Raw genomic sequence first — 17,506 nt, forward strand, 5'->3', positions numbered from 1 at the left:
ATTTCTTGCAGTGAATCTCCAGACAGACAAAATGTTTGTCTGCTGGTTCAACCTGAGTTTATATAGGCCCACCCCAGCTGAACCAAACTAAGCTCAGATTGGGCCCCGCCCACCACTAAGTGACATGAACAGTTTGTGAACTCAAATCCACCCACTCTCAACTTGAGAGGGGGTGGATTTTGTACAGCCGCCCCATCAAATACAATTTATTTGATCATTACTAACTTCCGTAAAAGGAATGACAATAATAACAAATAAAAGAAACAAACAGTGTTCAAGAATGACTATTTTGCCTGCAAGGGGATTCAGGGTCGGCCATGGCCGGAAGGGCCACTAGTCTGGCCACAGGTCTAATGTAGGTCTTGCCCTTGATCTCCACTTCTGCTGTACGAACGCGCCCGTCGTCGCTTGGCATGAGGCGAGTCACCCTTCCAATTGGCCACAGTCCTCTGGGCAACTGTGGGTCCACCACCATAACGACTGTGAATGCCTCCAGGTTGGCTGTGTCTTTATGCCATTTCTGGCGGGTTTGAAGGTTTGGTAGGTAATCTCTGATAAAACGTGACCAGAAGTGGTCAGCTAAGATCTGGCTGTGCTTCCACTTGCGGCGGCCAATGAGCTCGGTGTCGTTGTACACTGCCTGAGGAAGGGAGGCGTCCCGCCGCCCCATGAGGAGAAGGTTTGGGGTCACGGGGTCAGGGTCAGCCAGATCCGATGAAGCGTAACCAAGGGGTTTTGAGTTGAGGATTCCTTCTATTTCTATTAAAACAGTGTTAAGCACCTCCTCTGTAACGGTTTGGGCTCCCAGTGTCGATCGCAGTGCTGTCTTGATTGACCTCACCTCTCTTTCCCACACACCTCCGAAGTGGGGGGCATTTGGGGGGTTGAACTTGAATAGAATTTTTCTCTTACCCAGTTGATCCTTCAATGCTGGGCTCATTGCAGCAAAGGCATTGCTAAGTTCCCTTGCTCCTCCTCTGAAGTTCGTTCCACAGTCGGACAGAATTTCGAAAGGTTGACCTCTGCGTGATGTGAAACGGCGCAGGGACATCAAGAAACTGTCAGTATCGAGGCTGGTTAGGATTTCGATGTGAAGGCAGTGAGTGGTAAGGCACTTGAATAGGATCCCCCATCTTTTATCAGTTTTGCGGCCAACCTTTATGACTAGTGGGCCAAAACAGTCCATCCCTGTGGACCAGAACGGGGGCTGTGTTAAACGGACCCTGGAAGAGGGTAGATCGGCCATCTTGGGTACAGTAGGTTTCGCCCTCCACTTCCTGCATTCCACACAGTTCCACTGATGCTGCTTAATGGCCTGACGTCCGCGGAGGATCCAGTATGAACGCCTAAGCTCAGCAAACACCCTCTCTGGGCCAGGATGTAAGAGGCGAGTGTCATAGTCCTTTATTATCAGCTGGGTGACTGCATGTTTAGGGTCAAGCACAATAGGATGCATTGCTCCTGGTTCTAGCTCTGCTGCCAACCGAAGTCTGCCTCCAACTCTGATAAGGTTAAGCTTGGGCTCAAACTGTGGAGAAAGGGAAATGAGGCGACTATGGGTTGGGGGGTCTTTACCCGACTTAAGTGCCTTGAGGTCATCTGGAAAGCTTACTGCTTGAGCTTGTGAAAGAATGAGAGCTTCAGCATCGACTCGATTGAATGCTAAGGAACCAGAGGGGGTATTTAGCGGCATCTTGCAAGTGTTGGTAGGTGGCCTCTACAAGCTCTGGCCAGGTGGTAAATTGACTAGGGTCAGGGAGGTCAGGTGGTATGTTACTCTGGGTGAGACCACAAAACAGAGGTTTGCGTAAATCAGGGATTGGATCGGGGGTGTGAGGTGGTAAGGCAGGCCATTGATCTGAAGATAAAGCTAGAAATGCTGGACCTCTGTTCCATCGGTTGGGTCCGGTCAGCTCATCGAGTCGTTTGCCCCGAGTAATATCGTCAGCAGGATTGTTACCTGAATCAACATAGTGCCACTGGTCGGGGGAGGTGAGCTCTAGGATCTCAGTGATGCGATTGGCAACAAAGACTTTGTATCTGCATGACACTGACTGTAGCCAGGTCAGGACTACAGTGGAATCTGACCAAAGCACTGTTTTGTCAATAGAGATTGTTAGCTCTCTCTGGAGGAGCTGAGCCATCTGAGCTCCAGTGAGGGCCGCGGACAGTTCAAGGCGAGGAATGGTGATCTGTTGTTTGGGAGCTACTCGAGATCTGGCCATAACGAATGAAACATGAACCCCCCCTTTCTCGTCCTCCATCCTCAGATAGGCTACAGAACCATACGCCCTTTCCGAGGCATCACAGAAGATATGCAGTTGTCTTGACTTCACAGGATAAGGGGCGTTAAATTCATACCATCTCGGGTAGTGTAGATTGGCCAGGTTATGGAGCTCGTTCTCCCACTCAACCCATGCTTGCTGAATTTCTCCAGGGGATATCGGGTCGTCCCATTCTCTCCTTTTCATCCAGAGCTGTTGGAGGAGGACTTTGGCTCGAGCGGTGAAAGGTGATATAAATCCAAGGGGATCGTACTGTGTGGCAAGTACTTTGTATACGTTCCTCATTGTCAAAGTGTCATACAGCACTGGTCTATGCTTGTAGCTTAAAGTGTCTGAGATAAAGTGCCAGCTTAAGCCGAGAGTGCCCTCTGTAGGGTCGGTTCGGTCCTGGCTCAGCCAACACTCGGTACTGTCGGCCCGAGCCTCTGGGGGTAGGTGGTCCACAACAGATTGAGTATTGCTGGCCCACTGCCTGAGGTCAAAGCCTCCAGTGCACAGCACCTCTCGCAGCTTCGTGATCAGTTCTTTGGCTTCTAGGGGGCAAGGGAGTGAATGTAGGCAATTGTCTACATAGAAAGATTCCAGGACGGTAGCTGCGATGTCATTGTTAGGCTCTTGGTGGGATTGAGCATGTCTCTGAACAGCGTGGATTGCGCAGCATGGGCTGCATGTTGTACCAAAAGGTAGGACTTGCCACTCGTATACGTCGGGGGGGCTCTCTCTTCTGAGGTCACGCCACAGGAATCTTAAAAGTGGTCTATCTTCAGGTAAAAGTCTAATCTGATGGAACATTGACTTAATATCACCGCTGATGGCCACTTTGTGCTGTCGGAAGCGGAGCAATACACCCAGCATTGAAGGACCCAACACTGGGCCGGGGAGGAGTTGTTCGTTCAGAACTTGGCCTTGATAGGGGAATGAGCAGTTAAAGACTATGCGGTGTTTACCGTTATGCTCCACAATGTGGTGGGGGATGTACCAGGATTCTAGGGATTTAGAGATTTGCTCAGTGGTCAGTTTCTTTACATAGCCCGCCTGTACCAGCTTATCTATTTCTTGACAGTAGATTTGGGCCAATTCTGGTTTTCGGGCAAGGCGACGTTCGGTCTGGCGCAGGAGGGGCATGACAGAGTCTGGGGGGGATTGCAGCTTCGGAGCATTGGGGATACGGATAAGGGGTGTTGCATAGCGTTTAAGCCCATCAACTTCCGCTCTGATGGTTTTGGTTTCCAGCAAATCCATGGCCTCTTTGTCCTGTTTTGATCTTGTAATTAGTTTCTCGTTCTTAAAGGGGAGAACATCCAACTGCCATAATTTTTCGACATGGCGACTGAGTTCTGCGTAGGGGGCCCCAGTTGAGGTAAAGAGGGCTTGGGCCGCATCTGAATGCTCCTGGAAGAAGGTTCGCCCTTGGAGGGTCCAGCCTAGCTGGGTATGGAGGGCTATGGGTGTCCCTGGTGGCCCTAGGCAGACTTTCTTGGTTGGGGTTATTAGGTGAGAATTGTCTGCTCCAATCAGGAGAAGGGGCTGCACATTGGAAAAGGGGTGGAGAGGAAGGCCCTGTAGATGGCGGTAGCGTGTTTTGAGTTTATCTACTGGGTAGCTCTGCTCCACCAGTGACAACTTGGCTGAGGTGAATGCGTTCGTAATTGGGAACGTCTTCTGGGGATTAAAGAAAGGTGAGATCTCAAAACTAACTGAAGCCCCATCCAATGCCTCAGTTTGTTGTCTGATGGTACGTACGAGCAGCCGTTCAAAGTCTCCTTGGAGCCTAAGTTGCTTACGTGCTGCTGGTAGGAGCATTGTGCGCTGGGAACCGTCGTCAAGGATAGCGTAAGTATCCAAGGTGTGATGTTGATTACGTAATGTCACCTTAACCACCTTTAGAAGGACTTGGGGGGAGCTGGGCTGAGGATTTACGTATAGGACCTTGGATTCTGTCCCCCTGTTATTAACATGGTGCAGGGTACCTAAATGTTTCCCGTTACACAGGGGGCATGGTGTTCTCAGGTTACAGCTCTTAGCCATGTGAGGTCCTGCACATCTCCAGCACCTCCTTTCCTGTTTTATCCATATGGTTGCGTCTTCCGTCTTCAGCTCCTTAAACTCTTTACAATTGATTATCGAATGGTCAGGGGAGTTGCAGTACTGGCATGCTCTAGGTTTTCTCTGTTTACTTGTAGAGGGTAATGGGGGGGTGTCAGGGCTGGTACCGTGCAATATGGTTGCTGTAAAAGGGGCAGGCCTCGGCGCTGATCTCCCGGGTGGCACAGGGGCATCAGTAGTCAGATTCTGGACTTGAACGGCTACTGACTGACATTCTGCCTCACATTGGAGCCACACGGCAAAGTCAACCAGTGTGTAATGGGCTCCTGGCCGAGTTGAACGGGTGTGGCGAATGAAGTTAGCTACAAAGTCGGCTGGGAGCTTACTCAGAAGGTGCTGCACGTGGGATGAACAGGCGAGCTCGGCGGCGCCCTCGCTCTGGCCCATGGCCTGCAGCATTCCTACCAAGGACTGGACCCTAACTGCAAAGGCGTGGAAGGCTTTGGAATCACCGGGTTGAACCTTTGGGAGACTAGTTATAGCTGTAATTTCTCTCAAGGCCAGGTGGTGAGGCTGGCCGTACTGTTGGTCGAGAGCGGCTAGGGCCTTGGTATAAGGCTGGGGGTCATGAGCATAGGCCAGCGCTATATGGAGTGCTGAGGGTAGTTTGAGGTGATCTAGCAGGATATGATACTTGTATGTTTCAGTTTCCCAGGGGGACAGTAGGTTTGACAGGGCCATCTTAAGCATTGTGTATTCGTGAGGGTCTTCTTTATTAAGGTTCGGGAATGTGGGTCCCTCGACCCTAGAGGACTTGTGCCCGAATTGTAGGCCTGCGTACATTTGTGGGTTAAGCATTGGAGTGGGGGTCCATTGCGTGGGGAGAGGTACTGAATAAGTCCACTGCTGTGGTGGAAAGGGAGTGGGGGGTACCTGGTAGGGAGTGCTCACTAGGGGCTGCTGGGGTGGTGCGGGGGGCCACGGCTGCGGCTGAGGAGGGGCGGGGTGGGCACAGGCAGGGGGCGCTGGAGGAGGTGCTGCAGGCCACGACTGTGGCTGAGGAGGGGCTGGGTGGGCCCAGGCAGGGTGCGCTGGAGTAGGTGCTGGAGGCCGCGGATGTGGTTGAAGAGGGGGTGGGTGGGTCCAGGGAGGGGGCGCTGGGTTAGATGCTGGGGGCCACGACTGTGGCTGAGGGTGGGCTGGGTGGGCCCAGGCGGGGGGCGCTGGAGTAGGTGCTGGGGGCCACGACTGTGGCTGAGGAGGGGCTGGGTGGGCCCAGGCGGGGGGCGCTGGAGTAGGTGCTGGGGGCCACGACTGTGGCTGAGGAGGGGCTGGGTGGGCCCAGGCGGGGGGCGCTGGAGTAGGTGCTGGGGGCCACGACTGTGGCTGAGGAGGGGCCGGGTGGGCCCAGGCGGGGGGCGCGGGGGTCGGTGCTGGGGGCCGCGGCTGTGACTGAGGAGGGGCTGGGTGGGCCCAGGCAGGGGGCGCTGGGTTAGGTGCTGGGGGCCACGGCTGTGGTGGGCCTGGGTAGGCCTGGACAGGGGGCTCTGGGGGAGGTGCTGTGGGCCACGGCTGTGGCTGAGGAGGGACTGGGTGGGCCCAGGCAGGGGGCGCTGGAGTAGGTGCTGGGGGCCACGGCTGTGGCGGGGCTGGGTGGGCCCAGGTAGGGGGCTCTGGGGGAGGTGCTGGGGGCCATGGCTGTGGCTGAGGGGCTGGGTGAGCACAGGCAGGGGGCGCTGGGGGGGGTGCTGGGGGCCACGGCTGTGGCTGAGGGGGAGCTGGGTGAGCACAGGCAGGGGGCGCTGGGGAGGGTGCTGGGGGCCACGGCTGTGGCTGAGGGGGAGCTGGGTGAGCACAGGCAGCGGGCGCTGGAGTAGGTGCTGGGGCCCATGGCTGCTGCTGAGGAGGGGGTGGGTGGGCCCGGGCATCCGACGCTTGGGGCAGCGCATAGTGCATCTGAGCGTGGGGCGTTGAGTCCGGTGCGAGGTGCATCTGAGCGTGGGGCGCTGGGGGTGGCGCAGGGTGTGCCTCAGTGTGCGGTGCAGGGTGCACTTGAGTGTACGGCACTGGGTGCATAGGGGGCTGCGGTGCTGGTGGTGGCGCCTGTTGGGGGGGGGGCCCAAGTGGTAGTATCGGCTGGAGAGGGGGTCCAGGTGGTGGCGCCGACTGAGGATGAGGCCCAGGTGGTGGTGTCGGCTGCGGGTGAGGGCCGGGTGATGGCGTCGGCTGCGGGTGAGGGCCGGGTGATGGCGTCGACTGGAGGGGAGGCCCGGGTGGTAGCGCCGGCTGGGAAGGAAGGCCAGGTGTTGACACCGACTGGGGAAGAGGGCCAGGTGATGGTGCCGGCTGGGGAGGAGGCCCAAGTGTTAACACCAACTGGGGAGGAGGGCCGGGTGGTAGCGCCTGCTGGCTCTGGGCAGGCGATGAGTGGGACGTGGGTTGGGACTGTAGAGGAGGCGCTGGGGACTGATGGATTGAGACTGACTCTAGTTCGAACACACCGCTCCCATATGCAGCGCTCGGGCTCATGGGTGAGATGGACTTGTCGTGTGTTGAGGTAGGAGGGCAGGCGGTGGCTTGGTAGTGTTCATAGTCCCCCAGGTATATTGGCGCTATCTTCTGCCTCCCTCCTTTGCGGGGAGCCTCATCGTTCTCCTTCTGGCAAGTCTGGTCCATATCTGGTGGCGGGGTGGCCGGTTCGTAGGACCATGTAAAATGTCTTTAGCTAGAGTTCACTGCATGGCTAAATTATACCCCGACACCAGTATGCCGATAAGAGCATTTGGACCAGACCAGGAATGAAGGTTGAAAGTGGTTTTATTGCCAGTTGGTACAACACGTGATGATGATGATGATATGGTGGTGATGATGATTTAACTAAATAGGAGTGAAAGACAGAAACAATCAGTAACTTAAACAAACAGAAAGCATAAACAGATCAGCGTAAGTGTCTATCAAACAAATTAAACCAAGGAACTAAGTCTAATAACAGAAAACAAACTTACTTATAATGCATCGGAAGTGCTCACATAGCTGTGATTTCTTGCAGTGAATCTCCAGACAGACAAAATGTTTGTCTGCTGGTTCAACCTGAGTTTATATAGGCCCACCCCAGCTGAACCAAACTAAGCTCAGATTGGGCCCCGCCCACCACTAAGTGACATGAACAGTTTGTGAACTCAAATCCACCCACTCTCAACTTGAGAGGGGGTGGATTTTGTACACCATGTGTTAACCATATCTTTTTCAATGTATGTGAATATATCAATATGTCTATGATAGGCTATATTCATAATGCTAAATGACTGTAATGTAATGTAATGTAAAGGTATCAGATAAATATAGGTCACTTTCGCTTGGGCGGCTGAAACGCTGATGTATAGGCCAACAGGTCAACGCATATTTTGTCGATTGCTGCTGTGGCATATTAACCACTTTGCTTTGTAACTTTGTTTGTGAGTGGGGAAGGGTTCCTTTGTTGTTCATGAAGTTTGCGGTATTATTAGTTGTATTATTAGCCCATTAAGACCTGAGGCGATTCTTAAAAATGTTTTCTAAATCCTACAGTTTTTTGAAAAAAAAACCAAAAAAGTTAAAAAAAAAAAAAAAAAAAAAAGATCTCATATCGCGGCACTCGGTGCCGCGCTATGAGCTTGTAGATCTGCTATTTTTTTAATAGCCAAAAAAATCTAAAGTGACAAAGTGTACTTTTTAACTTACTCAGTGATCAGGAGGCATCTTGCAAAAAATTAAGACTTTGCAATGCAACGTGGCAACTTTGTCATGCATCACTACATTAACAATAAAAGCTTTCTTCTCCTTATTTCAACTGTGTATGTTTTTTTAATGTAAATTAATGCTCTACTTCGTTGTACAAGGGTGTCACATAAGCGACACGCTTTTGTGAAAAGTGGTCAAGTTTGTCTGTGGGGTTTATAAATGAAAAAACAATTAAAAGTTGTATAACGTGACTAAATGTTACGTCCCCCAACCGGTGATAGCAGATCTTGCAAACATCCCATGTTCACTGTTTTTTTGTTTTGGCTTTTTGCCTTTATTACAGATTACAGTTAGGCTGATAGGAAATGGGGAGAGAGATGGGGTGACACACAAAGGTCGGTAGGGATTGGGAGTCGAACCCGCGACACGCTGTCAGGCTTGGCATTGCAGCCTAGGGTGCCTGGCCACACTGTGGCCCAGGCCCCATATGTTTAGCCTACTGTTAATGGATCTAGTGAGAGTATGTTGCTGGGACAGCGAAAGGTCAATAGGCTCTATGCACAGCACAGCAGCCATATTATCACTTCCTTCACAGGTGTTACCAATGATACTAATGAAGGCTCTGTTCCATTTAGTGTAGCACAGTGGTTTCCACGACCCCCATAACTCTGAGAGTGTACAAATGGCCTTACGGGTCCATTTGGTTCCATTTGTACCCTCTCAGAGTTACACACCCGTAAGGGGCCATTTCCAGTGAGCCAACATGCACAATATCAGCACCCTGACTCTGTTTGACCATGAATGGAACAGAGCCTTCATTAGTATCATTGGTAACACCTGTGAATGTCTTCATAATATGGCTCCTGTGAATAGAGCCTATTGTGTGGCTTGTTGCGACTGGGTCCAATATTTAGTTACAGTGACCATGGAGCTAAAGAATGGTTCAGAAGCCGTGTTCACGTTCACTCTCCCATTGGAATGAATAGACTCCAACCTGCTTCCGGTCTCCTAAAGAGGCGGCCACCTACGTCACACAGATACGGGAAGTAACCCGGAGACAGTGGGTCTTGGTTTCCTATTTGTCTTGGGCCTGGGATTGAGGAAAGAGGGAGAAAACAGTATAGGAAGGGAGGGAAAACAGACAACACAACACTAAATAATATGAAACTGGAACACAGGTTACAGTTTTGGTCTTACAAGGTTAACACCCAACAGCGATGATATCTTTACTATGAATGGGGATTTAAGGACTTTTTTTTCTTCCTTTCTGTAAAGTCTATAAACATTCTAAGGGCACGGTCACACCGCACTTTTATTTTACCTCTGGGGCGGAAATCGCGGAATCTGCCAATTCTTTGTCAAATCAAATGCGTGGATTCATGGTCAAAACATCGCAAGACCATGAATCCATGCATTTGCATTGACAAAGCGTGTGGTGTGACCGTGCCCTAAGGGCGCGGTCACACCGCACTTTTATTTTAGCTATGCGGGCAGAATCTGCCAAAGCTTTTCAATGGGAATGGAGCGGTTCCCATTAAAAAGCATTGGCAGAATCCGCCCGCATGTTTTGGGGCGCTGGAGTATTTCCTTAAACCAGGGGTCTTCAACAGGGGGTCCGGGACCCCTAAGGGGTCCTCAGAACAACTATAGGGGGGCCGCCAAATCTTTGTGTAATAGGATGTTTTTCCACTTGTTTTTTTCCACTTGAACCCATAATAGCATCCCTATTCTGAGGGGAACATTATCCAAAAATAGCAGATATACGAGCTCGCGCTGCGAGCAAATCCAGTACTAAGTATTGAAGGTTTAAGTGGTTAAATGTCTGGAATGAACAACATTTTCCGGAACACTGATGATAGTCAGTGAAGCTATCAATGAAATCTATGAAAAAGTGTAATCTGCAACACAATTGTAAACAATGCAGTGGGGGTCCCTGCTTCATCTCTCTCTCAGCAAAGGGGTCCTTGGCCTGAAAACGTTGAAGACCTCTACCTTAAGACATTATAGAGGGACCTTGGGGGCCAAAAGGTTGAGAAATCCTGCTTTGTGTATCATCAAGAAATACACTGTATTTCAATAACATTGTATCTGTATTTTCCCAACTAAACTAAACTACACTGAAGAACCATAACCTAACCAAACAGTGTCTTGTCAGGTTCGTTGCAGTGGTGAAACATAATAAAGTACTTAATACTACAATTTTGAGATACTTTTGCTTTACTTGAGTGTGTACATTTTTTCAGAACTTACTTCTACTCCACAACAAGTTACAACAAGTCTGCTTCCCGGGTGGCCATAGGAGTGAGCTGTGGCTGTGTATGGCAGTGGTTCTCAAACTTTTTCGTGCCAAGGACCCCCAAATTGACACTTATTAGCCCGCAGACCCCCATTTCAAAAGATATGCCAGGGACCCCCATAAGAGAAGATTTTTTACGGCTCTAGCAGTGATTCTCAACCATTTTAATTTCAAGGACCGCCAGTTTGACATGCATTAAGGCTACAGACCCCCATTTAATGGCATTTCTATCACTTGGACCGCAATTTAAATTGTAAAATCTATGTCAATTTAACTCTGAGAGTGTACAAATGGAACCAAATGGACCCTAACGGGTCAGACCCATAAGGGTTACAGACCCATAAGGGTCCATTTGGTGCCTAATCTATCATTTAGCTGGGGACCCCCTGGAACTCCCTCAAGTACCCCTGGGGGTCCTCGGACCCCACTTTGAGAACCAATGGTGTATGGAATACATTAAATGTAATATCACGGCCTCTCTAGGGCTAGTGTCTACCGAGATCACTGTTCAGCAATAATGTTTTACCTCCACTTACGCTGTGCCGACTGAAAAACGTCATGATATTTACAAACAGAAAAGTGGTCAATACATGAAAGATTTTGTCAGTTTTGAAAACAAATAAAAAAAATCTAATTTAAAAAGAAAAACCTGGTGAAATGGGACAGTTTGCATGCAAGACAGCTGAAATGTACTAATTTTACCCACTAGATGGCAGCATAGACCCATGCAGACTGCAGAGTACTGTCTAATAGGCACTTTCAAATAGAGACCTATGATAGAGACTCACTGGTCTCAAGTGTCGGTGGTGGAAGAAGAAGTAGGCTACTCAGTCAGATTCTTTACTTAAGGGCAAGACCACTTCGGTAGAGGTTTGGGTTGTGTAGAGTTACCATGGCATGATGTAACTCCAAAGGTAGACAAGAAAAAAAAAGCTCCATTTATTAGAAATTAATAATGGTACAGTTAGAGCTATAAATTAGAGCTTCCATTAGAGCTATAAATTATATTAGAGCTATTAATTTGATACAAAACAAACATGGGCTTTCCTACAAGGTGGAAAAGTCTGGTGACTGTGTCAACTTGGGGAGTAGTAAAAGTACTGAAAATTGGAAATACTCCAGTAGGCCTAAAGTAAAATACCTCAAAATTGTATAAAGTACAACACTTGAGTAAATGTACTTAGTTACACCACAGTAACGGACACTAAAAAGATCAGGGTTTTTTTTCTGTTTTTTTTAATCGTTTCCCCATGTGTTGCAACTTTCACTTTAGACCCCGGAAAAGGAGAAGCTACTACTTCTAAACGGCCATTAACTTGACTGCTATTTGTGTTTACTGGGCTGGCTGACTGTCCGTTATAATTATTATCCTATATTTATCTCTGACTGGACTATCGGCATGGCATCAGGTTCAGGTAGGTGACGACTTGAACAGGCTACATAAATGTTAGCCCTGAAACATGACTGACAGTCATGGCGCAACTTGTTCCTGGTTTTGGATTTGTCTCCATTTACAACCCGTACATCTACATAAACGTTCAGATTTCGAATATAAAGTGCTGACCCCACGGACATGGATGAAATAAGTTGAAACGCTTGGGTCTAAATACCAAAAAAATAATGGGCTCTGGTGGGCTGTGCTGGGCTCTGTTAGGTTGTACGGGGCAGTACTATACTATAGCCTGAACATTTTCATGTAAAACTATTGCCGGTGGACACAAACCCATGTAAAACTATTGCCCGTGGACACAGTGGTTAATCTCAAGTGCAAAGGGGCTACAGGGCTGACAAGAGCCTAGTACAGCCTAATAGAGCCTATTAGAGTCTAGTAAGGCCATTAAGTAAGTGGACATTAAAACATAGACTTAGATTCGAGAGCTAAACTTTTAGGACTAAAAGAGAAAAACAAATTGTAATGCCTTACCAAATTCTTGCATAATTTATGCTAATAAGGAAAGGTAGCATGATTGCACCATGGTAATAGATGGATTTCTGGACATCATAAACATGGACTTAAACTCTTAGATTACCTTTATAAGTTAATTAAAAGCTAAATTATAGCCTTTTCCCAGTTTTTGGTAATTAATTTGCTCATTATGCAAATTTCTCGATATTTATGCCTAAACCGAGACTTTTACAGCTTGGCATCCGGCAGAAATGGATTCAGCGCCTAAAAATCATATAGAAACAACTCACTTTTACTCAAAAATGCCTACCACATTGTTTTCCAGGGGGAATTTTCCATTTTCGGCCCTGTCTATAATGAGTCTTCCAGTTTAGTAGACCTTGTATTGTGAATTTGTAGCTACTTCCATGTACTGTTGTTCTCATGTCTTACGTGTGCGTGCGTGCGCGTGTGCGTTATTGTGTTTGCATTGGTTTGTCTGACAGGCTACTATGTCTTTGCACTCTGTGGTTAGTTAGCCTATATTTTGTCTGCTTTGGTTATTTGATGCTTTCATGCAGATATGAAGCTTTGAATGCAGTGTTTTCTGTTGTATAATGGAGACTGACTTTATGATCGGAGGAAAAGAAAGACAGACAGACAGACAGACAGACAGACAGACAGACACAGAGAGAGAGAGAGAGAGAGAGAGAGAGAGAGTCGGGCGCAAGAAAACAAATTGTGCCCGAGTCTGTGTTTTTGACAGCTTGATTGTAAAATGAATATGAAAAATAGAACATAGTTGCTCAATCTTTCTTTCGTTTAGGGTGTTTTTGTAACCCCAGGACACATATGGAAATTCGCCTATGATAAACGTCAGAAAATATCAGCATTCATTTTATGTTCTTTTTACTTTCTTCAGTATTTCAGTACTTTTACTTCTACTCCACTCCATCTCGGAGGCAAATATTGTAGTTTTATACCACTGCAATTATTTGACACCTTTAGTTAATAGTTACTTTGTACATTTTGATTATTATCACAAAAAATACATTAATCACTTCAGCCCAATATACATTTCGGCCATTTGAAAATAGCAGATCTACAAGCCGAAAATAGCTCACAATGCATTGCGATGCGACACATTGTGAGCTTGTAGATCTGCTATTTTCAAAAACATTCTGCATAATGAGTACTTCTACCTTTTGGTACTTTAAGTACATTTTGATGTCAATACGCTTGTACTTTTACTCAATACATTTTTTAATTGTACTTTAATTGTAACAGAGTATTTCAATTTATCAGTATTGATCCTTTTACTTAAGTAAAAAAAATGCGAGTACCTTTTCCACAACTGTCTAATATATAACTTCTACCGACGTTCATTGTTCAACATGACTGTATATTTTCTCCACACAGAAGATGTGAACTACATACATACCATACCTCTGGAAGGAGAACTCCAATTGGACCCAGCTGTTACTGAAGCCATAACTGGCGTCCTGTGGAAGTTTGGGCCGAATAAGGTGACAGAGTGGGATGAGGGCTTTGGTCCTGATGTTGACTACTACGGGCCATATAGAGAGCGCACAGAATTGAATAAAATAACCGGCATGTTGATCATCAAAAACATGACCAAAGAAGACAGTGGAACATATTCTGTGGAGGTGAACGGCCGACTCCAGAGCAGGACTCACAGGGTTGAAGTGACAAGTGGTAAGCATGCATAGTGTCCTGTGAAGGATAAATAGGCTCTATGCACAGCAGCCATATTGGAAAGAAATTGGGCCTCTTCTTACTTCCTTCACAGGTGTTACCAATGATACGGGTGATGGGATATGGGTGTGTAACTCTGTACACTCTCAGTCTTATGGGGCCCTTGAAAATAAGACAACCACTGTGCTACACTAAATGGAACGGAGCCTTAATTAGTATTATTGGTAACACCTGTGAAGGAAGTAAGGAAGGGGCCCAATTCATTCCCAATATGGCTGCTGTGCATAGAGCCTATTATGATGGGTGTGTGTGTGTGTGTGTGTGTGTGTGTGTGTGTGTGTGTGTGTGTGTGTGTGTGTGTGTGTGTGTGTGTGTGTGTGTGTGTGTGTGTGTGTGTGTGTGTTGTGTTTGTGTGTTGTTCTGCTATCATAATATCCACATTTTGTATAAGTCCTCAGAAGAGAAAAGGTTCATTTGAATGGCTAGTGTTATGTGCTAGCACATATTATGTGTTCACTAAATGCTTTTTTGTCCTGTGTTTAGTGTCTATCCCCCCCAGCTGGCTCTGCTGCCCCTGCTGCCCTGGTCTTTGCTAGACACCTGTCCCTGCACTGCAATGGAAATCTTCCAAGGCCCCATTCATCTCTACCTGGCTAAAGGATGTCATGTCTTTTCTCAAGCTGGAAAAAATATTTGTTTTTCTGTTAAGGGCACCCCCGCAAACTTTTTATGAACTATTTCAGGTCCTTACATTACCTTCTGACTGACCCCAAATGTACCTGTAACTATGTACTTTTCAAATCCTTTTGTACAATTGTTTATTGTAAATCGCTCTGGATTGAGAGCATCTGCTAAATGCTTAAATTATAAATTGTAGGTCTGTTTTGCATACAGTATGGTACCGCAGAAGCGGATAAAAAAAGCTTTTTTCACTTCATGGGAGAAAACTGAAGACCAAAGATAAAAAAGAGAAGTATGACTAAATTACAGAAGTGGTCAATTTTATCACCAACTATATGTCATCGGTGGACTGGAAACAAAAGTCAGCCTGGGAATATTAATTACAGCGGCCCTCATATTTGTAATTAAAGAAATAATAATAATGATAACAGTGAAAGCTCATCTGTCAATCAAATACATACAAATAAATACAATAAAATAAATACAAATTAAAGGGCCCCAACATAATAATCTATAGGGCAAGACCCCTACGGTCTTTTTTAAAAACCAGTATTGTACTGCACATGGCTTTTGAAACTATCTCATATTTTGACACTACTTGCCTTTGACGTTGTGGGAGGAAACGGATTACAAAAAGAGAAGTGAGCAGTTACAGAAGTGGTCAATTTCATCATCAACTTTATGTTGAAATGTGTGGACCAGTAGATCATATCTCACACTAGATATACTGTAAATGGTAGCAGTAAAAGTGGTTGTGTGTGTGTGTGTGTGTGTGTGTGTGTGTGTGTGTGTGCGTGTGCGTGTGCGTGCGTGCGTGCGTGCGTGCGTACGTGCGTGCGTGCGTGCGTGTGTGTGTGTACGTGTGTGTACGTGTGGTGTGTGTGTCCCGTAACATGGGGGTTACGGGACGTCAGAATAATGAGCTGTCTGAATAATGACATGGCACTGTCAGCACTCGCTATGCAACACTTTTAATAACACACAGCAGCAGAAGGAAATAGACACATGTATCAGACATGTGGGTGTGAACTGTGGTTTACAATATAGGACATTATTCGAGTCACGCTCAAAAGTGTGGACTTGGTACTGCAGTACGTTCTGCTGACAGGCTTTTTAATGGGTTAAACTGTAAAAATGCTTAGGGCTTCTCAATAAATTATCATTTATTTGTGTAACTTCTATAAGTATGTACTGGACCGGGTCTATATTGTTTAACTTCTCTGTTTTCAAAATGTTGTACTTTTTGTACATGACATTGCTACACCCTCTTTTAATCCTATCCTATTATATATTAAGGAAACCTCGGTCCGTCAATCAGTCAGTCTGTCTGTCTGTTCTGCATGTTTCTCCTCAGTGGGTTGAGCAATTGATCTGAACTTGCACACAGGCATTGACCATTAGCATATGCAGAGTAGACAGTGACCTGGCCCGTTTTTCCGTCAAACTTAAGCTGTTTATTAACGTTTTTGTGTAAACACCGGAGATTCAGAGTTTGGGATCTGTTGTCATGGTTACATGCTTTTACACCCATGACACCAGAAAACGCCAGGACAGACGCTGCCTGCAAACTTATAAAGGACTGTTTTATAAGCGGGACGGCGCTTTAGATATCATCTCCATAGCACTATCATGCAGACTGACACGTGCAATGTTCGAATGTTGTCACACACACACACACACACACACACACACACACACACACTACACTTCAACAGGATTAAATCACTGTCCAAAACTTAACTATACATACCGAGCGCATAACCCAAAAGTCTGCATATAGTTTGTCTGCACACATCGTGGTGTATGGACTAGTATGTGTGGATTTTTTGTGTAGAAATCTGTCTATAACTTTTTGAGTGAGAGTCTAAATCTTGCTAAGAGATATCTGATACCGACAGACATACAGACAGACAGACAGACAGGTTAATGAACAAACAAACAGGAGCAAAAACATCAGCTCATTTGTACTCATCTGAGGGAACATAGGGCTGTAGGGGACATAGGGTCTAATTTGGGATGGGGGGACAATCAAAGTACAAGTAAACGTAGAAGTACATTTCTTCATTTTTATATCAATGAATTTATAGGACCTTTTAACTCTTGTTTCAGAGAAGTAACTCTCTGAAACCACCTGCACTGCATGCACTGATGTGCTTTCTTGCAGAATCTTCGGGAAGGAGATACGGTGTTCCAACATACAATAAGGTATGTCCTTTGTCCATCAGACGACATTGAGGCTTAATCAGGAGTTTAGGCCAGGGGTAGGCTGAGTGGTGGACATTGCTCTTGTCTATGTCTTTATGTATGCATTTTTGTTTTTTGTGTCATGTCAAATGTGTACTGTTTATGTGTTGTATACTGTACATGGCTGCTGGGTCGCAAGACAAATTTCAAGTGTGAACTAATCGTATCGTATCGTTCATTACCACTCGCGGGTGTCTGTCCGGGAGCAGGCGCTAATTTCAGAGTGACTCCCGCAACTTCCAGGAGAGGTGGGATGTCTGTGGGTCCCTGAATGGTTTGGGTTGAGAGTAACATGAGCTGTCATTAGGCTTGGACAGAGCCCTCTGATTTAACTGTGAGTGAGTGTACGAAAGGGTGAAATGACATCAGTTGTCCTTGTCTCCTCGGTACAGATGAGCTGCTGCGGTCCAACAGGGTCTGAGAGAGACCTCAAAGCCATCTGCCCCTCCATAGGTTCTACCAAGGTGACACATATTACAGACATGTTGTTAGTCTGATGAAGTATGGATTGGAGAGAGTGAGAGTGTGTATGTGTGTGTGTGTGTGTGTGTGTGTGTGTGTGTGTGTGTGTGTGTGTGTGTGTGTGTGTGTGTGTGTGTGTGTGTGTGGGAGGGAGGGAGGGAGTGTTAACAT

General features: G+C 47.0%; 2 protein-coding genes across 2 annotated transcripts in view; one reads left to right on the top strand and one right to left on the bottom strand.

The window, feature by feature from the left end:
* LOC311054410 (uncharacterized protein) overlaps positions 1–17,506 on the bottom strand; it is a 120,638-nt gene that overhangs the window by 40,172 nt on the left and 62,960 nt on the right. The window lies entirely within an intron of this gene.
* On the top strand, positions 11,625–14,642 carry LOC311053747 (uncharacterized protein). Its single transcript, XM_084069426.1, has 3 exons — positions 11,625–11,762; positions 13,652–13,948; positions 14,492–14,642. The coding sequence occupies exons 1-3, from the start codon at positions 11,747–11,749 to the stop codon at positions 14,542–14,544; spliced, it is 366 nt and encodes a 121-aa protein (XP_083925552.1). The 5' UTR covers positions 11,625–11,746; the 3' UTR covers positions 14,545–14,642.

Source organism: Gymnoscopelus microlampas, assembly GCF_963454915.1.
Source record: "Gymnoscopelus microlampas genome assembly, chromosome: 10".
Lineage (NCBI taxonomy): Eukaryota > Metazoa > Chordata > Actinopteri > Myctophiformes > Myctophidae > Gymnoscopelus > Gymnoscopelus microlampas.